Source organism: Crocuta crocuta, unplaced genomic scaffold, assembly GCF_008692635.1.
Source record: "Crocuta crocuta isolate KB4526 unplaced genomic scaffold, BGI_CrCroc_1.0 scaffold306, whole genome shotgun sequence".
NCBI lineage: Eukaryota > Metazoa > Chordata > Mammalia > Carnivora > Hyaenidae > Crocuta > Crocuta crocuta.
In genome coordinates, this window is record NW_027529630.1 from 838,985 (window position 1) to 863,690 (window position 24,706).

At 41.5% G+C, this 24,706-nt stretch overlaps 2 protein-coding genes and 1 long non-coding RNA gene across 3 annotated transcripts in view; 2 read left to right on the forward strand and 1 right to left on the reverse strand.

Annotated features, from left to right (window-relative positions):
• Positions 1 to 6,099, forward strand: part of LOC144230015 (uncharacterized) — a 34,008-nt gene extending 27,909 nt beyond the window's left edge. Inside the window, exon 3 of the long non-coding RNA XR_013334669.1 lies at positions 5,864 to 6,099. This is a non-coding gene — a long non-coding RNA (uncharacterized LOC144230015). The remainder of the gene's footprint in view (positions 1 to 5,863) is intronic.
• Positions 1 to 6,172, reverse strand: part of XNDC1N (XRCC1 N-terminal domain containing 1, N-terminal like) — a 35,650-nt gene extending 29,478 nt beyond the window's left edge. Inside the window, 4 exon segments of the mRNA XM_077762189.1 lie at positions 1,783 to 1,938; positions 3,158 to 3,299; positions 5,248 to 5,423; positions 6,099 to 6,172. Of these exon segments, the coding sequence (XP_077618315.1) occupies positions 1,783 to 1,938; positions 3,158 to 3,299; positions 5,248 to 5,292 (343 nt within the window). The 5' untranslated portion in view covers positions 5,293 to 5,423; positions 6,099 to 6,172.
• Positions 6,173 to 6,824: 652 nt separating this feature from the next.
• The window catches only part of RNF121 (ring finger protein 121), a 77,324-nt gene continuing 59,442 nt past the window's right edge, over positions 6,825 to 24,706 (forward strand). The window contains exon 1 of the mRNA XM_077762196.1: positions 6,825 to 6,897. Within this exon, the coding sequence (XP_077618322.1) occupies positions 6,835 to 6,897 (63 nt within the window). The 5' untranslated portion in view covers positions 6,825 to 6,834. The remainder of the gene's footprint in view (positions 6,898 to 24,706) is intronic.

Sequence of the window (24,706 nt, forward strand, 5' to 3'; positions counted from 1 at the left end):
ACCTCTCCAGGGACCTTGTCAATGTCTCATTTTATTTATGAAAGTTTTTTTAAAACTTTATTTTTTAATGTCTATTTATTTTTGATGGAGAGACAGTGTGAGTGGGGGAGGGGCAGAGAGAGAGGGAGACACAGAATGTGAAGCAGGCTCCAGGCTCTGAGCTGTCAGCACAGAGCCCAATGTGGGGCTTGAACTCACAAGCTGTGAGATCATGACCTGAGTCGAAGTCAGACGCTTAACCAACTGAGCCAACCAGGTGCCCCAGTTTATTTACTTATTTTGACACAGAGAGAGAGAGAGACAGAGAGCACGCGCGCACAAGCGAGGGAGGGACAGAGAGAGGGAGAGAGACAGAATCCCAACCAGACTCCACACTGTCAGTGCAAAGCCCAATGCAGAACCTGAACTTATGAACTGTGAGATCATGACCTGAGCCGAGATTGAGTCAGATGCTTAACTGGCTGGGCCACCCAGACATCCCCAATGTCTCATTTTAGGAGGTACCTGTAGTGTTGGGGTCTGAGGTGACCACTTGCCCTGTGGATTAGATGAGCTACAACTGCTCCTCCTGGACCATGAGACTTCCACCTCCCTCACAACGCTCCATGGCCTCCATACAGACTCACTGTGTGACATGCTAATACTGCAAACCTTTCTCACCTTTGCTTGCCAGCACCCTGTGGTGTCACCTCATCTCCTGCACCTCATAGGCCCCTCCCATATCCTTCTCCTACACCTCATAGGCCCCTCCCATACCCTTCCTTCACACTACAAACACCTCAACTTCAACACAGACAAATCCTTATTAGACTTAAGTCCCCAGAGGCCAGGAATCAGATCTTATGTCTGTTCTGCAGTGCCTAGTGAACACAGAGATTTGCATGGATTGGAATCAGGAAGCACTAAATTCTACCTAGCCATATCCATCCTGTTAGCGTTCCATCACTTACATAAACATTCTATACTACTAACACATATATATTTGTCCCTCCTCATCTGTGGGGGATATGTTCCAAGCCCCCAGTGGATGCCTGAAATCACACAGATAGGCTATGTTTTCTTCTATACGCTCATACCTATGATAAAGTTTAATTTATGAGTTGGGGACAGGGATAGATTGACAACAATGATAAAACGGAGCATATAATGACAAACTACAATAAAAGTTATGTGAATGTGGTCTTTCTCTCTCTCTCTCAAAATATCTTACTGTCCTCTGCTCACCCTTCTTCTTGGGGTGACGTGAGGTGATAAAATGCCTACGTGATGAGATGAAGTGAGGCAAATGACACAGGCATTGTGACACAGTGAGGCTACTATTGACCTTCTGATAATATGTCAGAAGGAACATCATCTGCTCCTGGGCTGTCGTGGACTGTAGGTAACTGAAATTGTGGAAAGCGAAACTGTGGATAAAGGGCGACTACTGTCCTCACACATTTGTACATTTGTACAAATAAAAACACTACTCACAAATATGGGTTTTACATCAGGCTCCACTAAATCATGTTATGTGTAAATATAAATCATAGCACATAAATGTTCTCGGCTACCATATATTCTCATCACAGAGAACTCACATAAACATACAGTAGTTGTTCACTCACTACCTACCCAATGCCCCGACAGATACGACCAAGCCCCTGCGCAGGCCCCTCCCACAATTCCACCTAACAGCACCATGGCCCTCTCTAGTGGGTCCTCTAGCTTAGCATGACTGTGTCTCTTTCTTACACTCTCTCTGGCTCAGTCCATTTCCCATTTCTGCTTTTACCTTCTTACCATCTTTAAACATGCGGACCCCTGAGCGGTTTTTCCCCTGTTTTGAGTCAGCCAGTGACATAAGCATGGTTGCAGGGAGCAGGGTGACAAAAGGTCTGTCCAGGGACCAGGAAGAACGGCCCACATCAATTTGCAGGAAAGCACAGCCACAGTTACCTGGGGACAAAAGGTTGAGAGAAGGATTTAAGGGTGATGGGAAGACAGATGCTCCCCTGACTGCACACAAGAAATTGGGTGGGAAAAGGACATTCTTCCATTGTAGAGCTAGCTGGAAGCCCAGAAAGGTCAGGGAACACAGTGAATCGGCAAATGAAGTAGATGAGACCTCAGCCCACAAAATGACACCATGAAGGTTCACAGTGGTCCTCCCAGCTATAAACCTTCCCTGACTCAACAGACTTGCTGCTTCCCTGTCCTCTGGTTCTGGCAGGCAGTGCTAATCTCCGTCTCTATTAGACCCCTGCTAGGGAGCCTGACAGCGCTGAGACCAATGGTCTTTGTTAGTTCTCTACTCCAGAGAATGCTAAGGCCAACCTTCTCAACCTGTAAATTCCTATGGAGACTTCCCAGATTAGTCTGCAGAGCTCATCCCCCAGCATCCTCTTTTTTTTTTTTTTTTTAATATTTTTATTTATTTCTAGGAGAGAGAGAGAGAGAGAGAGACAGCGTGAGCAGGGGAGGGTCAGAGAGAGAGGGAGACACAGACTCCGAAACAGGCTCCAGGCTCTGAGCTGGCAGCCAGCACAGAGCCTGACGCAGGGCTCGAACCCATGAACCGCGAGATCATGACCTGAGTGAAAGTCGGAACGCTTAACTGACTAAGCCACCCGGGCGCCCCCCCCCCTTTTTTTTTAAAATATTTTTATTTATTTCTAGGAGAGAGAGAGAGACAGCGCCCAGCATCCTCTTGACAGTGATATTCACAGGTGTATACAGGTTCTATTTGTTGGCATTTATAATTATGTCAGTGTCCTAAGGCTTCTCCCAGATTACTCAGATCAAAGCAGGGCAAGCATGTTGCATAATTCAGGGAATGCCATTCCTATTACTTTTTTTTCCAAATTTTATTTTTAAGTAATCTCTCCACCCAACGTGGGGCTCAAACCTATAACCCCAAGATCAAGTCACATGCTCTATCCACTAAGCCAGCCAGGTGCTCCTCCCATTGAATTCTATGTAAATGGAAACCTCAGAGTTTGCCAACACCATACACTTGAGAAGGGCACCTGGGCCACATCTCACCTTCACACCAGGAAGGGCTTATTCCATGAAAAGTGCTCAGCTAGACCAAAGTGAGACATTTTGGAGCACCTGGACAGGAATGTGACTCCTGCCTCTCCCACAGAAGTTCCTAGACCTCAGAGAACTCACTCACCCACATCAATGTAGCCAATGGGCACTGCCCTCTCTAGCTGGAGTTCCACTTTCAGCTGCCCAGTCTTGTCCTGAGGGCAGCTGAGCCAAGGTCCCTTCTGATGGTCTGGATTCAGCAAGTTCTCCACAGGATACTTGGGATCCTAAGTCAGAACAGAAGGAGTAAATCAGGAACCTCACTAAGCTGAAAGCAAAAAAGGATGACCATGAATGAGGGATCCTTACATTCCCAAACCCTTTCAGGCATTTTAACATGATAGAAAGACCACTAGATGGGAGTCCATAAAAATACACTGATTACATGCCAGGGATTTACAGACCATTTACCTCTCCTTCATTTACCAAACTACCTCATTTAATTCTAATACTTTACTATTTAGTTTAGTTGCTATTAATGCTTCTTACTTAATAGATCAATACATTGAAGCTTAGGTTCAGAAACTTACTCAAGGCCACAAAGCCAAATAACCAACCAAAGTCAGAATATCTTGTTTTCTGAATGCAGAAACACTATACTATTTCTTTTCATGTATAAGGTTCTTTCACATTCATTTATTTATCTTTAAAGTAGTCCTATGAGAAAAGAAAGGCAAGAATTTTTATTCTAAGTTTACAACTGGTGGGTAGAAATAAAGTGATTTGTTCAAAGACAACAATAGCAATACTGAGAAATTGTTTTTTTTTTTTTTAATATTTATTTTTTGAGAGAGACACAGAGAGAGAGAGTGGAGGGGGGGAGAGCACAAGCAGGGGAGGGGGACAGAGAGAGAGGGACAGAGGATCTTAAGTGTGGGGCTCAAACTCACAAGCTGTGAGATCATGACCTGAGCCAAAGTCAGATGCACAACCAACTAAGCCACGCAGGCACCCTCTAAAGAAAGAAATTCTTGGTTCTAACCCACAGTTAGATATTTTTTGTGAAAAGGCCCTGAGAAAACTACTTTCTCTCTCTGGATCTAAATTCTTTCATCCAAAGTAAAGGGGAGGTAGTCTATACTCATGGTCTTCAATCTTGTTTTTTGTTTTAGTAATAAAATCCCTCCCTTCAGCTGAATTCTTACATTACAATGTGTGTGTGTGTGTGTGTGTGTGTGTGTGTGTGTTTTTTCAACAAATAAAAACAGAGCTCTGGTTAAAACACATGTGGGGGAGCCTAGAGACATTCAATTTCTAGAAGTGGGTGCCCATAGAACACAGTTTGAAAACCTCAGTATTAGATGATGAGTAATGTACTCTAGCATTTTATAAGGCTCAATCTATGAAGAAAACCACTTAGGCTGACAATGTAGGTAAAAAGGATTTGGGTAATTTTTATTTTATTTCACTTAGGAGCTGATATAGTAGTTCCAAAAGATTCTCTAAGGGTCTTTCTGAAATGAGTGGGAATGTTTTTGACTGTCATAATGATCAGGAAGCATTACTGTCATTAGGGTCTAAAGGCCATGGATGCTAAATATCTCATCAGACAAATGATACTGCTATAAACGTAGGTTTATCCCACCCTAAATGCCAATGGCATCCTTTGAGAAAGACTAGGGCAACAGAAGGGGAAGAGTGGGGAGAAAAGGTATGGACAGAAATGACAGTAAAGGAAAGGGTGGGAAGTTTCTAAGAATTAGCACATTGTATCAATCCTGGGTTTAGGGCCCAGCATCTAGATCTAATCTGGATAAGAGGAATTTCCCAAAAGGGAACTTTTAGGGAGGAGGCTGAGATCACTTTTGATGGTGGAGGTGATATCTTCACAGGTCAAGGATGACTGACAGAGTAATGAAATTGTCCTTCTAGGTACCCTGGTACAGACTTTGGGCCTATGGCTTTGCCAGTTCCCTTCAAACTAAGGGTGGAATCCTGAAGTTGTTTCCTTCTCTACCTTCAAATCCCAGGAACACTTCTTTTATGTACCCTGCATTGCTCTGGGAACAACCCGAGGGCAAGAGCTGTGTGCTCTCCTTTGATTTTGGATTCCCAAAGAGGGGACAATGTCTCTTCTATTAAACTGGGAGTTTCCTGAAAGTGCAGCCAAGTCTCCTTCTTTTGTCACTTTCAGTTGCCAAGAAAAAAAAAAATCCTAACTGCTAATTAACATACCTGAGAGGAAAATGATACGATGTGGCTAATCTTTACAGGAGCCATTGTGGGCCCAGCAGCTGTCCCAAGTACAGGGCAAAAATACTTTCTCCTAAGATTTCTTCTGTCACCACTTTGGCACTGCCTACGTTCTGGTCCTGTCAGCTTCCAGAAGAGAAAGAATCCTGATGCTACTCCTGAAGTAGAGAACAAAACAAAACAAAACAAAACATGAAACTCCAACCAAACAAAAACAACAGAAAACAAACAAACAAAAACTAGCAATGGCTGGTTCTCTGGAAATCTTTGCAGGAAGTCAGACTGTTTCTGATGTCCATGATGTGCTTATGGGGGTAGTGGGCAGGGAAGTATCCCGACCAGGTGGTGAGATTTCAACAAACGTGTAACAACTGGAATGCAACCATAGGGCAACGAAGCAGGAAAACAGGTTAGTACGGGAACGCTGAATGCTCCCAAGGGCATGAGTTGTTCCTTAAATCATTCACCTTTATACCCCTAGAGCCCAGCACGTAGTAAAAATGCAACAAACGTTCAACTAAATATATGTCTTGATTTTTTTCTTCCCTTTAAAACCAATTTTCTTAAATTTGTTTTTTCATTGTTACCCCTCTATTAGGAATCATCAATGACTTCCTGATGTATGCAAAACCCTTTTTACATGGTGGGTACTTGGTAAATATTCATTCAGCCTGGCCTCTCAAAGCATGTACCACGGGCATGGCTCTTCAGCTCTCAGCTTCGGGAGACTAAAGCTCGCAGTCCTCCTCGGAACGCGCTGTTCGGTGCATTGCTTAACCACCACCCATTCTCTGCAACTCACCTCCCCATCAACAACCTTCAAAGACCCTCACCCGGGACAGTGCACCTAGAAGAGCCACCACAATCTCATATCGCGGACCACAAACCCTTTCTCCCGCCAATTCGGCCCTCTGACCTCCGACTTCTGATCCCGGGCACGACTCTCCGCCTGCCGAAGTCCGGGAGTTTGCTCTGGGGCCTCAAGAAGCCGTTGTTTTTGAAAAAACTACCACCGAGGCACGAAGACATGTAGTATAGCCAGTAAAATGCATTCGTGTGCATCTATGCGTGTTTTAGATCTATTTTTAAAAGTTTATTTTTAGTTATATTTTACGCAAATTTCCACTCACTACAAATCTGCCCAGAGCCCGGAAGCTAAACTTCCGGGTCAGAGTCAATGCATTCTGGGTAATGTAGTCCCTAGCCTCCACGCTTCACTCTTTGGAGCTTAGAATGAGGGAGCGTCGCGAAAGTTGACGGTTTAGAGACCCTTCTTTTTGGCTCTCCAAATGGGAGAATTGGTGAAATATTTGCACTGAAAAAAATCCAAGCCAAATTTCTCATTTTCCAAGAATTCTCCCCTACGGAAGCTTGGAAGCGAATGGAAAGCGTCCCTCTTTGACCTTTAAGTGAGCAGCAGGTAGATGGTCTCTTAGTACCGCTCCGGGCTCGGCCTGTTTTGTTGCCCCGCCCCGCTGCTGGAGCCTGCGCCGCCGATTGGCTAGGAGCACTTGAGCGGCGGAAGCAGCTGGCTAGCGCGCGGACCGGGGGAGGGGGAGAGCTGTGAAGATGGCGGCAGTGGTAGAGGTGGAGGTTGGAGGAGCTGCTGCCGGGGAACGGGAGCTAGATGAGGTAAGAAATGTTGAGAGTCAAGGAGTGAAGAGGCTCAGCCTGAACCTGAAGGGAGGGGAGGAGAGGTTATCGGGAGTGGGGTCCTCGAGGAGGCGGGACCCTGAGAAGGAAGGAGCCAACTGGGGGGCGGGTGCGCGGAGAGGGAAATCAGAGGTACCCAGGACTTCGGGAATGAGAGGCGGTTATGGGGATAGAAGACTTGCAGTGACCTCAAGGGTGGAGATGGAGGACAGGGAGAGAAGCCAGAGGAGTGGGGGCGTTAAGATATGAGATTATTAGCTGGGGGTCGTGGGTAGGACTGAAGGGCTGAGAGGTAGCTTGGTTGGAGGGGCGTGGACTTCTGCGAGGGAAGGCCGGACTTTTGCTGTGGGAGAAGACCGTCTAGGTTTGGGGTGGGGGTTAGGGATGCACACCGGGGAAGAGTGCTAATCTAGTATTACAGTGTTATTTTTATGTAAGAACTGTTTTATTTATCCTTACACTCTAGGACTTTGTACATAACAAACATGTCAGTAAAGTTTTGTGCACCGAATTGAAGAATGAATGATTGTATACCAGAATTCATAATTTCACTCGTTTAACAAACATTACATACCATGCTTGTGCTGAGTCCTGCGCTAAGTGCTAGAGATATAGGGACCCTCTCATTGAAGAGCCCACAGCCTAGTGGTGGGAGACATAGAGGTATAATGGTGGCACTGAGAAGAGGGGGCCAGTTCAATTCGAGCTAGAGAAGGCTTCCCAGAGGAGCTGAGTCTTATGGGGTAAATGATTCTCGATTTCTGGCTCTTTCTAGACTTATGAGCTCTTTGAGGGTGAGCTCCTTAAGGGTGTACGTCCCCTTTACCTGTTTAATAGACATTTAACAACTGATGTATTTAATTATCAGCGGTGCTTGAGTCACTAGGAGGAAAGAGACATTGAGTTTAAAGGGAATGAAGGGGTAGCGCTGAGAAGTAAATAGAAAGTGAGAAAGGAAAGGGAGATCATTCTGAGGCCAAAGGTACATTCACAGCAAGGGGTGCTTGTGCCCTTGCATAGGACAGCATATGGACAGCTTAGATAGGAGGAAGGGGATTGATCGTCAGGGGTCCACCCATCGCCAGTGGGATCTCTGAGGGATCAGAATCTTAGAAGCTGGGCTGTGTATTGGAGATGAATGACTGGGGACAGTTGGGGGTGAGGCTCAAAGAAAGGGAGTAGAGGTGGACTTGAGAAGCTATGACTGTTGCTTGGTGGTGGGATGACTTGGTGGATTTGGTTTACCTGATTGGGGTCATTAAGGGGGTGAGAGGAGACTGAGAAACTGACAGGTGGTTAGAGTAGGGGGAGATTTTTAAGGAAACATTTTAGACTCCTACCTCTCAACCACCAGAGATGTTTGGATACCACTTGGTTAGTGATATGGGGTGGTTGTGGAAATGACCCCCAAGACCCCTTCCAGCTTTAGTTTCTGTGATTATGGTTGGCTGTGGTTCAGTGAGATATAGTTGAAAGTACCCTGGAAAAAGTGTATACTGTATTGAAGTTATTACACATGGTTTGTTACTCATGAGCCCTCCTTTGAGGGAGCCTGATTTCAGTTACATACATCAGAGTTCATAGAGATAAAGAGCAAAAGTATTGGCAGAGGAGAAAAGAGCTTAAAAGTTTTGATATAAGACAGTTTTTATTTTTGCTTCTTAGCTTTTCTGCCCTTATTGTTTTAAGGACTTAAGAGCTTCCAGTTCTATAATATACTACAGACTTACTAGAGTGTGTGCTTAGAGCTCAACTTTATATGTAACCACTAGCATCCATCCTAGAAACTTCTGTTACTTGTTTTATTTACTTAGAAAGATATAATCTGTGGTCTGGAAATTCTGTATGGACTGGTTCTATCTTTTGTGTGTTTGAGAAAATAACTGTGAGAAGCAGGAACAGCTAGGAATCCCTTCAATCTCCCTTCTTCCAAACAAACAAAGAAACACACAAACAAAAAACCAGGGGTCTGGTCTGGCAGTCTTTAGTTTATGTGAGTTTCTACTAAAGTCTACCCAGCTGTCTCTTGGCAGCCTTAATTAGAGAAAAAGAAGGTGAAATCCATCCTTATAATTTGCAATTATGGAGGTCTACTGTGTGTTATGCACTGGCAATTCAGAGGTAAGACAGGATCTTTACCAACTTAGAGTGTAGGAAGAAGCATGCAAATAGCTCTATACTAGGTAATTACTATATTGGAAGTGTGTAAAAAATTCAGTGGGGCAAGTGGTTGAGGCTCCTAGGGGGAGTTAGTGGAATCCTTATAATAGAGATGCGTTTGAGCTGTAAAAATAAAGGTTGGGTTTACAAAGAAGTAGTGATTTGCATGTGGCATCAGAGTTGCCTTCCTGTAGCTCTTTCTGCTTGGTAGAGAAACTGCTGTAGGGCCCAGATTATAACAGGGTGATGGATAGCCCAACTAAGACACAATTGGTGCTCTTTGCCACTTCTTTGGAAAGATTGCACATGCTTTGGTTTTCTTCTTCAGGATATTGTGCCTGTGTTTTCCAATATCAGATGTCATTAGCATGATAAGTGGTCTGGAATAGCAGCCATTAGTTCATTCATTCCTTTCCTCTTCTTTTGTCTTTTCATTATTTGTTGAATCATAATTTAAGCTTTGCTAACTGCTTCTCTAGTTTTGGAGAGGTGAGGAAATGAGCTACTGGTAGAAAAACTTACTGTTTATTGAGTTCATTTACCAGTTCATCAAATTTCTGAAGCACCTTCTGTGTGCCAGGCATTGTGCTATGCTTGATAATACCAACATGTAGAAGGTGTGATAATTGCCTTCAGGCAATTTCAGGGAGTCCACAGACTAACATGAGAAGAGAAACACTGATAAAGAAGTACAAAAACATGTTGCAGGTGCTGTGCTAGGAGTAGGTGGGATGGGTATATCAAAGAGGAAGTGGTAGTTCATGTCTTATCTCTTTTTCTCTGCTAGATTGGTAAACCCCTAATAGGCAGGCTGTAGAAATCCTTTGCTTCTTCAAAGTAGTAATCACTTCTTTTTTTGTTTGTTTGTTTGTGTTTTTCTTCCTATGGGTTTCTCCCTATAGATATTTGATAAATGCCCCATGTTTCCAGGAGTTTCTCCTCTAGAGATTCTTGGTCAATGCCAAGATCTTACTGGGGGATTGAGGTATGTGTGACTAAAGTTTAATCTTGTATATTTGACTATTTATCTTTGGATTATTTTTTTTTAGTTTTTTCAAATGCTTATTTATTTTTGAGAGAGAAACACAGAGCATGAGTGGGAGAGGGGCAGAGAGAGAGGGAGACACAATCTGAAGCAGGCTGACAGCTCAGAGCCCAACCTGGGGTTTGCACCCACAAAGTACGGGGTCAAGACCTGAGCCAAAGTCGGATGCTTAACTGACTGAGTCACTCAGGTGCCTCTATCTTTGGATAATTTTTAAGGTGTGTGAACTGTAATAGCATATAGTATAGTGGGGAAAAACAGAGTAGTAAAGAATACACCTAGGTTCTAGACTAGGAATAGCAGATTTGTTTTATCTCAGAAACAGCCAGATGGTAATAGATATTTAGAAGGCTGTGTTGAGATTCTGAAGCCAGGGCTCAGGAGGAGAATGCTGAGGCAGAGTGCCGAAGGTGAAGTAAGAGTACTAACTCTGCGCCAAGTGTTTCATATGCATTTTCTAATTTAATACCAAAATCTTACAAGGTAGGTACTATTATGGTTATCCCCATTCTATAGATGTGGAAACTGAGGTGTAGAGAATTTATGTAACTTGCCCAATGTTTTACAGCTAGGTGAGTGACAGAGCTAGAGTTCAAATCCAAGAGGACTCCAGCAAAAGTGCTCTTAACTATTGTGAGCAGTGTGAGTACTGTATACTTCTAATACTGTCCTACAGTGGACAATTCTATATAAGTATGCGACTTCATTATAGAAGTAATTTGATTGGAGTCATGCTATTTGTCTGTCTCCCATGAAATTAGGCTCTCCTTGTAAGCCTTGTATCCCTGGTACCTGGCAAAGAGTATGATTCAATAAATACATGAAAATGTGAATTCATGAAAAATTTCAACCTGTCTGTATCTCATTTCTTCATCTGTGAAATGATAGGTTTGGACTAGATGATGTTCTAAAGGTCTCTTGCAGCTTTGAAAGTCCTGGATCCCAGTATTTTACTCTGCTTGTATTTCCTACAGTTTCTGTCAGGTACTCAGGTACTGTTTTCTATCAGGTAAATACTAGTGAATGAAGGAATGAATGTCTAATAATTGTTAAATAATCTGTGCTAATAACATTAAGTTGACAGAAGAAAAAAATGGTGATAGTTACAGATAAAAGGCCTACATATAACCTTCAGTTCCAGAACCCTTGGCTTTTTATACAGTCAGAGTTTCATACTTTGACAGGCAGCCTGTCTGCAGACAATCTTTCCCATTTGGTTTCCCATCATACCTCCCATTCCCAGGCATGTTTTTTACAAGTCACTTTTTTTTTTTAACCAAGCTTATGTCTTTTTTTTTTTTTAAGATTTTATATTTAAGTAATCTCTGTGTCCCATGTGGAGCTCAGACTCACAACCCAAGATCAAGACTTGCATGCTCCTCCACCTGAGCCAGCCAGGTACCTCTGATTAAGCTTATATCTTAATAACTCCTCTACTTCCAGAAGGAATTTAAGGTATTATCTGGCCATTAACGGGGGATAGGAGAGAGAGAGGAGGAAAAGATGAAGAGGAATGCTCTAACTCCTCGAATGCTGGCACTGTCTTTCTCATCCCTGTACATTCTTCAGTGCTTTGTGCAGTGCTTGGCACATAGCAGATATCAGTATATTTATTGAATAAAGGAGGATGCTCACAGGTGTGGATTCAGCTCAGGATGAAAGAAATATTGACCTACTAACAAAGGTTAACTGACACACTTAACTATCTGTTCTGGAAATAACATAATATCACCTGACAGCATTTGCTTATAAACTGCTTATGAAGAATTTCCGTTTTTAATTAATGCCATATTGCTCCTTATCAGTGAGTCATAGGCACACAATCTGAGGAGTTGCTCTTTGCCCCATAGTACCTTCTATAGATTTCTGTCAGCACTTACCATGTTGTATTGCCTCCTGGTTAGGTGGTGAACTCTGGGAGGGGACAACCATATCATTTTTTATCTCTGTGTTCCTAGCACCTAATCTCTTAAAATAGCTAGGGTAGAAATTCAAATGTTTATTGAACTTGAATCTTGAAGGGATGTTGGACATCCCTAGTAAGTGATCACTCCCAGTCTGTGTTTAAACCCCTCTAATGGTAGGGAGTTTATCTTTTGGGTTAGCCTGTTACCTCTTTGAATACCTCTGTTGCAGTATTCTTCAAATTGGGCTAGAATTTTTATTTCTATAGCTTCTTAAACATTTTTTAAAATGTTTATTTTTGAGAGAGGAAAAGAGACAAAGCATGTATGGGGAAGGAGCAGAGAGAGGGAGACACAGAATTCCAAGCAGGCTCCAGGCTCTGCACTGAGAGCAGAGAGCCCAATGTGGAGCTCGAACTCATGAACCATGAGATCATGACCTGAGCCAAAGTCTGACGCTTAACCGAGTCGCCCAGGTGCCCCTGTAGCTTCAGCTCTTTTAGTCCTTGTTCCTTTTCCAGATCCTGCTTCTTTGCATGTTTGACTCATAGAAGTACATGCAAGCACTGGCACTGCTAGAAGATGCCTCTGAGGAGTGTAGGCTCAATTCATGTGGGGCTATTTGTCCTGAAAGCTAACCCAAGATCATCCATCTGATGTCATTCTTTATCTCTACTTTATTTGTGTTTTCCCTTCTTGAAATCCTTTGTTATATCTTTGCTCCTCAGAGGAAAATCTGGTAGGTAAATGTAAACTCATTAGTTCTCTCTAAAGTGCAGGTTTCCCAAGGAGATGCTGAGTTATGGCCATGGGGCTTTTGGCCCTGGGCAGCTAGGGAGAAACAAGGCAAAGAGGAAGCAGGGAACTGGAGGCAGAGAGTATAAGCCTGCCAAGGTTTGTGGTTCCTGTGTTCTCCTTCCCCTTTCCCAGTAGGGTGTTCTCAATAACTTAACATGTCTATTACCTTCCTTCCTTCCTTCCTTCCTTCCTTCCTTCCTTCCTTCCTTCCTCCCTCCCTCCCTCCCTCCCTCCCTTCCTATTTATTTTGAAAGAGAAAGAGGAGGAGCAGAAAGGGAGAGAGAGAGAATCCCAAGCAGGTTCCGCCCTGTCAGCACAGAGCCTGACTCACGGCTCTGTCCCACGAGGCGTGAGATTATGAACTGAGCCGAGATCAAGAGTTGGACACTTAACTGACTGAACCCCCCAGGCACCTCTGTGTGTCTACTACCTAAGAGGACTCCAGCGACATTTTACTCTCCATTACCCATTGCTTAACCTCTTCTTGAGTCTGTCAGCACCGTGCAGAAAGTTTTTCTCCATCTAGTCTTATGGTAACAATAGCTAAATTTTTTGTGCACTGTGTACCTGGCACTGTAGTAAGCATTTTACACATTAGCTCTGTTAATTCTATTTTAATACTGTTATTATGTTCAGTTTGTAGGTGAGGAAAACCAAGACACAGCTAAGTAATTTTATTTTATTTTATTTTTTTAAAAATTTTTTTTAATGTTTTATTTATTTCTAGGAGAGAGAGAGAGAGACAGCGTGAGCAGGGGAGGGTCAGAGAGAGAGGGAGTCACAGACTCTGAAACAGGCTCCAGGCTCTGAGCTGGCAGTCAGCACAGAGCCCGATGCGGGGTTCGAACCCATGAACCGCGGGATCATGACCTAAGCGAAAGTTGGACGCTTAACCGACTAAGCCACCCAGGCGCCCCAAAGTAATTTTAATTTATTCAAGATTGCATAGGTTGTAAGTGGAGGTGGGATTTGAACTTGATGATAGGACTCCATGATCTCTGTTGCTGGTATATTCTATAACACAGACTCACTATTTTCAAAATTCACTACATTTTAATTGAATATTTAATTATGCCAGATACTTTATTTGGTCTTGGGAACTCATAAATGGATAATGAGACTAGCTCTGCTCCAAAAGACCTCATGATCTAGTAAGGAGAGGAAATGATAATGACATATAGTATTATGAGGAGAGTTATGCCTAGGGTACCAAAGATACATGGATGGAGTGCATAATTGTATTTGGGAGAGTTAGGGAAGATTTCAGAGACGATATGACATTGGGCCAATTCTTTTTCTTTCTTCTTTTCTTTTTTTTTTTTTTTTTAAGTTTGTTTGTTTTGAGAGAGCCAGAACTGGGAACAGGCAGGCAGGCAGGCAGACAGACAGAGAGAGAGTGAGAGAGAGAGTCCCAGGCAGACTCTGTGCCCCCCAGCACAGAGCCCAACAAGGGGCTCAAACTTACAAACCTTGAGAGCATGACCTGAGCCAAAATCAAGAGCTGGACCCTCAACCAACTGAGCCATCCAGGTGCCCCAACATTGGGCCGATTCTTAAAGGAGAGGTAAAAGTGTACCATGTGAAAGAATGGAGGCATGAAATCTCTAATCCTTAAGTGTATTATTCTTCACTAATAAAACATTTGTTAGTAATCGCTTGCTTTGTACAAGGGGCTATGTTAGGCACTTGGCTTGAGAGAGAAGATGCTAAATCATGTTTCTGGCTTTCAAGGAGCTTATAGTTCTGTTAGAAAATGGGACTTGTAGTTCAATTGGAAATGTAGTGGCTATAATTATAAAAGGTCCAGTGGGGCACCTTGATGGCTCAGTCAGTTAAGTGTCTGTCTTCAGCTCAGGTCATGATCTCATGGTTTGTGGGTTCAAGCCCCGTGTTGGGCTCTGCTCTGAGCTCAGACCCTGGAGCCTGCCTCAGATTCTGTGTCTCCCTCCCTTACTTGTGCTCTGCCTCTCTCTCAAAAATAAATATATAAACTTAAGGTAAAAAAGGTCCTAATTACCTTATCAGTAGAAAAACCAAAATACTATTGGGGAAGTAAATCCCTTCTCATTGATCAGGTTAAAGAAATCTTGGAGAAGGAGCCTTCTGAGGTGGACCTTAATGGATGATCTAAATTTCACTAGAGAGAGACCATCAGGAATAAAGACCCCAAGTAAATGTGAAAAAGCAGGATGTATTTGGAGATTATCAAGTCGGTGAGGACTAAGTGCTAAATCTAGAAATCTAGAAATATGGGCCCACACAAGGTTGATTTTGAATGCCAGGCTGAGGAGTTAAGATATGTTTGTTTATTTATTCCTTCAGTCATCAGTTAATTGAGTGCTTATATATGCCAAATACTGTGCCGGGGTGGGGGGCACAAAGGTAAACACCTCGCTTCTATTCTGGGGGCTAATAGTTATATAGGGGGAAGACAAACATGGAAACAAATAATTGTGGTATAGTGTGTTATATGCCATGGCAACACAAAGGAGGGAGTGATGAACTCTGCTGAGGGGAACCATTAAAGACTTAACAGAGAAGATGCTGGAGTTTGTTCTTAAGGATTACATTTGAGTTCAATAGATAGTCTGTGAGGTAGGAAAGAGTGGTCCAGCAAAGTGAAAAGATCTGCAAAGGTTTGGAGGCATTAAACAACATGAAATATTCTGGGAACTGTAAGAATTTCTGTAAAGCTGAGTGTAGGCTAAATGTAGGGGTATAACAATGAGCAATAAGGTTGAAGACACCTTTTTAACAGCATGTTAAGAAGCTTGGGTTTAAAACATGTTCAGATTCATGTCTCGGAATGATCAAGTCTGATAGAAGTATAGAAGTTATTTTTGGAGGGTTCCAGTTGGGGAAAGAAGAAATTATTTGGGAGTACTCTGGGTAGCTAAGAGATAATGAGGATCTGAGCAAAAGCAAAGGCAGTAGAGGTGGAGAAAAGTGAGCAGCTATAAAAATACCAAGTCACAGTGCTTCCATTTATTTTAGTGTGCTTTCCATTCCTCTCCCTAATTCATTCACTCATGCATTCATGAAGCATTTATTAAATATGTAATCTGGATTGTTCATTCAGTCTTTTCTTCTTCAGTACTTGTGCATTCAGTATGTCATGCATTTTCCTAGGTCCCAGTAACCCAGCAATGAACAAGACAACCAAGGTCCTTGCTCTTGCTAAGTTTACTTTCCAATGGCGGCATGCAGATAACAAATAAGTAGCAAGCAGGGTAACTCCAAATGGTGATAAGTGTTCTGAGGAGTGTAGGGTGATGTGATAGAGAACAACTAGGAGAGGTTATCAACAGCCTCTGAGGTGATATTTGAACCAACACCAGAATGAAGATCTGTCAGTGTGAAGATTTGAAAGCAGACGTGTGTCAAGTGGAGGGAGAAGTACAAATCAGTGCGAATGAGTTCGGCATGTCTTGGGGCCAAAGAGAAAGCCAGTGTGTGTGAATCATAGTGAGCAAGGAAAAAATAATGCCAATCAGGTCAGGGAGTTTGGCAGGTCTGTAAGGCCTCATAGATGCTACTAAATATGCTGAATTTTCCTGAGAGTACAATGAAAAGATTTTGGCTGGTTGGAAAGATAGGAGTGAAGTGAGCTGGTTTGCATTTTTAAAACAATCTTGTTTCTTTAGGGAGAATGCATTGTAGTGGGGGATTCAAGAAGAGCTGTTAGGAGATTTGCAGTAGTTCAGGTGAGACATGATAGTGTTGGGGGTGGGTTAAAGTGGATGAATTTAGAATATGTTTTGAAGTAGAGCCTACAGGACTTGCTGATGGGTTGGATATCAGAAGGGAAGGAAAATAATCAAGCTTGACTTCTAGGTTTTGGGATTTGTTTTGCTTTAACTAATTGGCAAAACCATGGTTGATGGTACCATGTATTGAAATAGGAAGGACCAAAGGAGAAGTCTTAGGCGGGGAGAAGAAATGTGAAAAATTCTCTTTGGCCATTTTATTTGACATCATCCCCACTGTTTGTTCAAGTGAGAATTACTCAGTCTCTGTTTATTTCCGAAGCATGCGTTTTGTGTCTAGTGCTAGGTGTGAAGTAAGAGGGGGGTGCTGAATGAGTAAGGCATTATCCTTGTCATCAAAGCTGTTAACATTATGTAACATCCATCCAACAGTTATTGAACACATACATTGTACCAGATTACAGGCTAGTTCTTTGAAACAAAGGTGAGTCAGATTCAAGTGATCCTCAGGCCCAGTTCATATCCAGTAAGATTTGCACATTATATATCTGATGAAGAACTTACATTCAGTATAAAGACCTCTTGCAGCTCAACAATAGAAAGGTAAATAACCCAATAAAAAAATGGACAAATAATCTGAATTGACTTTTCTCCAAAGAAAATAATACAAATGGCCAATAAATGCCTGAAAAGAAGTTAAACATCATTAGTCATCAGAGAAATGCAAATCAAAACCACAATAAGATATCACTTCATACTCACTATGATATCATAATAAAAAAATGACGTAATAACAAGTGTTGTCAAGGAGATGGAGAAACTGGCACCCTGATGCACTGCTAGTGGAATGTAAAAGGGTGTAGCAGCTGTGGAAAACAGTTTCATAGTTCCTCAAAAAGTTAAGCATAGAAGTACCATATGACCCAGCAGTTCCACTCCTAACATATATACTTTAGAAATAAAAACATGTGTCCACACAAAAGCTTGTACACAAGTGTTCTTAGCAATATTATTCATAATAGCCCCAAAGTAGAAACAATCCAAAGGTCCCTCAATTGATGAATGGGTAAATAAAACATATCCATACACTGGAATATGACTTGGCAAAAAAAAGGAGTGAGCTACTGATACTTGCTAGAACATGGATGATCCTTAAAAAAGCATTGTGGTGTTTGAAAGAAGCCAGTCAGAACTGCAACTTGTATTATTTCATTTATATGAAAGGTCCAAAAAAGGCAACTCTATAGAGACATAAAGTAGGTGAGTGGTTGATTAGGTCTGGGGGTGTTGCTGATGAGAGGAGCATAAGGTTTGTTTTTTTTTCCAAATTTTTTAATTTTTTTATTTTTGAGACAGAAAGAGACATAGTATGAGCAGGGGAGGGTCAGAGAGAGAGGGAGACACAGAATCCGAAACAGGCTCCAGGCTCTGAGCTGTCAGCACAGAGCCCACGCAGGGCTCGAACCCACGGACTGCAAGATCATGACCTGAGCCGAAGTCGGCCACTTAACCGACTGAGCCACCCAGGTGCCCCAAGGATTGTTTTTAAAGTGATAGAAATGATTTAAAATAAGATGGTTGCATAGAGGCTCCTGGGTGGCTCAATCAGTTAATTGTCTGACTCGGTTTCAGCTCAGGTCAGGGTTTGTAGGTTCAAGCCCCCACATCGGGCTCTGCACTAACAGAATGGACCCTGCTTGAGATTCTTTCTCTCTCTGTCTCTCTCTCCCCCTCTCTCTCAGCCCCTCCCCCATTTGCTCTCTATCTCTCTCAAAACTAAAATTAAAATTAAAAATTAGATTAAAAAAGATGGTTGCACAACCCTGTAAATACACGAACAGTCATTTAATTGTCCACTTAAAATGGATGCTGTACCTCAACAAAGCTTTTAAAAAAAGGAAAAATCCTTGATCTCAGATGATTAGAGTTTATAGTTACAGAAACAGACTCAGAAACAACTATAAAAAGTAATAAATGTGACCTTGGAAATAATGTACAAATTGCAAATTTCTGTGGAAGAGGAATCACTTCACCTGAGGAGGTCTACTAGAGTCCAAGTATCTTTGAGAGTGAAAGCTGTTATTTATTTATTATTGTATTTCCAGTCTAGAGCTTAACATATGCTCACCTAACAGTTGTTGAATGGACGTGTGAATGAATAAAGTTGGAGAATACCTTTTTAAGGAGGTAATATTTGAACTGCATCTTTGAGAGTGAATAGAGATGGACTGTGAAGATGAGGAATGAATTCTAAGGAGAGAAAATGGCACTGGCCAAAGCACCGAGGTATAAAAGGGAAGACCATGTTGGAATGCTATGTGGTTCACTGTGGCTGAAGTATAAGCCATTTGGTGGAGACTGGTGAGATAAATAGCTGGTTGGACCAGATTATGAAGTACTTTGTATGTCATACAAAGGAGTTTGGGCTTTAATCCAAAGGCAATAGAAAGTCATTAAAGTCTATTTAATTAGGGGGCTGATGTACTCAGTTGTGTGTCTAATAAAGATCACTGTGACTGCTCTTGTGTGATGAATCTGTTGTGGCAAGATTAGAGTCAGGGAGATGACCTTGGAGATCACTACAATATCCCAGGAAAGAGCAAAGGATAAAGTCTGAACTTTAGGAGGTATGGAAATGAAAAATTGAAGGGAGATTGCATAGGTGGGTAGATGTGACCAGCAGGTAAAGGCTTTTTAGGAGTTCATAGGAAGGATAGTTCTGCTCTGAAAGGGTTTCTGGAAGAGGTGGCATCAGGATTGGGTTTTAAAAGAATGGGTAGAAAGGTATAGAGTACGTAGGAGGCTGAAGTGCATTTAGGAAAGAATGAGAGAGGGAGGAAGCTAGTCTGAGAAGTATGAATTTGATGGGAAAGGAGTTTAAGAACCAAAGAATGATAGGTGCCTCCAAGTTTGATAATTGTTGAATGAGAAAGAGGTCATTAAACTATTTCTTCTACTTTTATATATATTTGAAAAGTTTCATTAAAAAAGCTTCCCAACTCAGGAGGCCTGCAAGATATACTTTCTGGTGATGGTAGGAGAGGTGGGGGTGGTGAGCAGACAGCAGCCAAAGCAGTTGTTAAAACCAGCATCTACTTTCACTTTCCTGCTCAAAGGGTGCTGTCTGTATAGGCCTTACAGTTTGGCTAGGTAGATCCAGTGTCTGCATGATTCCCAGCTGATTTATGAAGTCTGTTTTAAAAGTGAGGTAGTTCCACTTTGATTTATTGGCCTTGAATTCTTGACAAGGCTACAGAGTTTAAGAAGATTGTGAATGAGAGGAGAATGCAGAGCCACAAATATGGAGAGCCTGTGAAACTTGGTATTTCACTTGTCCTAATCACCCAGCAGACCAGAGCATCTGTCCTCACAAGATTGAAGAGGCAGCCATCCTGGTATGTTGTATTCATACCAGGTTCAGGAGCTAGCTAATATCTCCTTTCTTTGCACTTAAGTAGCAGTTTGTTTAAATGTCAGTAGTTATCCTTATACTATGTTATGTTTAATAGTTTGTTGTGTCCTGTCTTCCCGCCCAACTAAATAAATACCTCAAGAGCAAAGGCTGGGCTTATTCATCTCTAATTTTTATGAAAGAATGAAGGCTTTAGCTGCATGGTTGATCCATCTCTAACTTGGAAGGATCAACTGAGACCTCTGAAAAGCTAAGTCTGCCCTGGTGGATGGGATTCCAGAGTTAAGGGCCCTTCACAGTTAGCAGGTACTTGAAGCTGGGATAAGAAACCATCCCCTGGTGATGAATATTCCTGATGCATGCCTGTGGTAATCATTTGTTAAAGTTTCATTGATTTAATTTGGCAGCATCCTGTTAAGTCACAGCTCATCACACTGATGGCATTTTGTTTTTAGTTGTATGGTCACTAAGGAAACTGTGGCAGTTTGGAAAGCCAAAGTATTAGAGCTGACTCCAAAGCTTTGGAGTTAGATTTGGTGGAATTAGTACAGCATTTTAGCTTTAAAGGACCTCAAAAATCACCTAAGCCAACCCCCTAATTTTATATATGGGGAAATTGAGTCATTGAGGATGTTCCCTGCTCATTGACATATAGCAATTAAATACCTGTGGTGAATTAGTAGAACCTACAAGTATTTTTCTCTTCACTGAGAAAGGTAGTTGTTGCCCTAAAGCCATATCTTGGGATGAAAAGTGGAAAGAGTTGTGCTCCTTGGGCTAAGTAAATTCATACTTTTAAAACAGCCTGATTATTAAAAAATTTTTTTGAATGTATGTTTATTTTTGAGAGAGACAGAGCACAAGTGGGGAAGAGGTAGAGAGAGAGGGGGAGACAAAATCTGAAGCAGGCTCCAGGCTCTGAGCTGTTAGCACAGAGCCCAATGCAGGGCTCAAATTCATGAACTATGAGATCATGACCTGAGCTAAAGTAAGACACTTAACCAACTGAGCCACCCAGTGCCCCATATTTTTAGTCTGCCTTTCTCAAAGGCAAGAAAAAAATCTGGTTCATCTGTGCATCCCCATGCCTAGCGCTGGACCTGCGCATTTAGAACAGGAGTACCTTAAGTGAGAATTGAGTAAATGAATAAATGTATCAGATCTCACAGATAGCTGTGAGGCCTTATTTATTTGTTTATTTATTTATTTATGGTATTATATATAGTTCTTCAGCTATCTTTTGGACTTTACTGAGGTTCTGTCAGCAAAGTTTATAGAGATGTGGGGGCACTCAAGAAAATAAGGTGGAAAACAAGGGTATTGCACCATCTTACAGAATTAAGAGTCAGTGTGAAGAATTAGGTACACATTGGGAATGAATTGTCTTTTCAACAAATTGTGCTGAAACAACTAGCTAGCAACATGCAAAAGAATGAAGTTGACCCCTACCTCATACCATATAGAAAAATTAACTCAAAATGGACCAGTGACCTAAATATAACTAAAACTATAAAACTTTTAGAAGGAAACATAGTCATAAATCATGACCAGTCAGGATAGCTTCTTAGATATGACACCAAAAGCATAAGCAGTTAAAGAAAAAATAAATAAGTTGGATTTACCAAAATGAGAAACTTTTGTGTTGCAAAGAATGCCATCAAGAAAGTAAAAAGACAGCCCAGAGAATGGGAGAAAATATTTGGAAGTCATATATCACATAAGGGACTTTGTATCCAGAAAATATGTAAAGAACTTTTACAACCCAACAATAAAAATAAAAATAATTCAAGGGCACCTGAATGGCTTAGTTGGTTGAGCATTCAAGTCTTGGCTTCAGCTCAGGTCGTGATTTCACGGTTCATGAGTTTAAGCTTTGCGTCAGGCTCTATGCTGACAGTATGGAGCCTGCTTGGGATTCTCTCTCTCAAAATAAACTTAAAAAAAAAAATATATGTGTATATGAGCACACACACATACACATATATAATTCCAGGGTGCCTGGGTGGCTCAGTTGGTTATGCATCTGACTCCTGATTTTAGTGCAGGTCATGATCTCAAAGTTCATGGGTTTGAGCCCTGAGTCAGGCTCTGTGCTGATGCATGGAGCCTGCTTGGAATTCTCTCTCCCTCTGTCTCTGCCCCTTCCCTGCTCGCATGTGCACACTCTGTCTCTCAAGTAAATAAACTTTAAAAAATGCACCAATTCAAAGATTGTCATAGTGGATGAAAAAAAACAAGATCTGCTATATATTGCCTAAACGAAGCCCCTTTTTAACTTTTTTTTGGTTTGTTTTTTATTTATTTCTGAGAGAGAGACAGAGACAGTATGAACAGAGGAGGGTCAGAGGGGGAGGGAGACACAGAATCTGAAGCAGGCTCCAGGCTCTGAGCTGGCTGTCAGCACAGAGCCCGATGCGGGGCTCGAACCCATGAACTGTGAGATCATGACCTGAGCCGAAGTCGTACGCTTAACCGACTGAGCCACCCAGGTGCCCCAAGAAGCCCCTTTTTAAGTAAAAGGATACATATAAAATTAATTAAATGGAGAAAGATATAACATACTAATACTAATCAGAAGAAGATAAGACGAGCTATTTTAATTTCAGACAGAGCAGACCTCAGAGCAATGAAAGTAATTGGGGATCAAGGGGCATTATGTAGTGATAAAAGTCCCCTCCAGGAAGTCATAACAGTCCTTAATGTGTATGTACCTAACAGCAGGATGTCAAAACATGTGAAGTGAAAGCTGAAAGAACTGCAACTGGAAGTAGACAAATCCAAATTATAGTTGGAAAGCTCAACATTCCTCTGTCAGAAATGGACAGATTCAGCCAACAGAAAGTCTGTAAGTACATAGCTGAATTCAGTAACACCATCAATCAACTGTATATAATGGACATCTGCTTCATTTAACAACAGCAGAATTAGATGGACATTCTTTTCAAGTTTTCACGGAACATTCACCAAGATAGACCACAAAGTAGGCCATAAAACACAACAAATTTAAAAGAACAGGAAACACATTGTTTGCTGTCAGAGTACAATGGAATTCAGCTAGAAATCAGTAAGAGAAAGATAGGTAGAAAATCCACAAATACTTGGGGCACCTGTGTGGCTCAGTCAGTTAAGATCTGACTTCGGCTCAGGTCATGATCTCATGGTTCATGAGTTTGAGCCCTGCATCAGTCTCTGTGCTGACAGCTTGGAGCCTGGAGCCTGCCAGATCTGGTGTGTCCCTCTCTCTCTCTCCCCCTCCCTCTCTTGTGCTCTGTGTCTGTCTCAAAAATAAACATAAAAAAAAAAAAGAAAATCCACAAATACTTGAAGATTAAACAGCACGCTTCTAAATAACACATGGAACAAGAAGAAATCTCAAGACAAATTTAGGTATATTTGAACTAAATGAAAACGCAAACTCAACTTACCAAAATTTGTGGGATGCAGTAAATGCAGTGCTTAGAGGAAAGAAAGATCTAGAATCGATCACCTAAGGATTCATCTTTCGAAACTAGAGAAAAGAGCTAATTAAAACCAAAGTAAGCAGAAGAAAAGAAATCATGAAAAACAGAGCAGAAATCAATGAATTGTAAACAGGAAATAAGTAGAGAAAAATCAACAAAATCAAAAACTGATTCTTTGAAAAGATTGATAAAACTGGTAGGTCTGTAGCTAGGGTAACTATGAAAAAAGAGGATAGGGGCACCTCAGTGGCTCAGTAGGTTAAGCGTCCGCCTTCGGCTCAGGTCATGATCTCACGGTTCGTGGGTTCGAGCCCTGCATTGGGCTCTGTGCTGACAGCTAGCTCAGAGCCTGGAGGCTGTTTTGGATTCTGTGTCTCCCTCTCTCTCTGACCCTCCCCTATTCAGGCTGTCTCTCTCTCTCAGAAGTAAATAAAACATTAAAAAAAAATTAAAAAAAAAAAAAGACACAATTTACTAAATCAAAGGGGGCAGTTCAAGAAAGTACAGACCAATGTCTCATGAACATCAATTTAAAATAAAAAAAATATTAACAAATTAAATCTGTGTATAAAAAGAATCATACATCATGATCAAGTGGGATTTATTCCAGGTGTGCAAGTTGGTTCAACATTTGAAAACCAATTAATGTAATCCATCACATCAATAGGCTAAAGAAGAAAAATTACATAAATATATGAATAGATACAGAAAAAGCTTTTGACAAAATCCCATGCCCATTTAAGATTAAAATTCTCAGAAGACTAAAAATAGAGAGGAACTTCATCAACTTGATAAAGAATATCTACAAATAATTTACAGCTAACATCATATTTGATGGTGAGAAACTTGAAACTTTCCCAGTAAGGTTAAGAACAAGGTAAATGGTGTGTCCTCTCACCATACTTTTCAACATCATACTGTGTGGAAGGCCTAGGGAGTAAAATGTATACAAATTTGGAGGGAAGAAGTAAAACCATCTTTGTTCAGAGATAACATAATTGTCTATATAGAAAATTGAAAAATGTCAACAAAAAACATCCTGGAACTATTATTTGAGTATAGCAAGATTTCAGGATAGTATAAATCCAGCAATGTTAATATAAAAAAGCCAATTGCTTTCTTATATATCAGCAGTGAACAAGTGGAATTTGAAATTAAAAACACAATACCATTTACTTTAGCTCCGTGAGAATGACATCCTAGCATAAATACTAGCATAAATCTAGCAAAATGTTTATAGGATCTATATCAGGAAAACTGTGAAGCTCTGATCAAAATATTAAAGAAGAACTAATTAAATA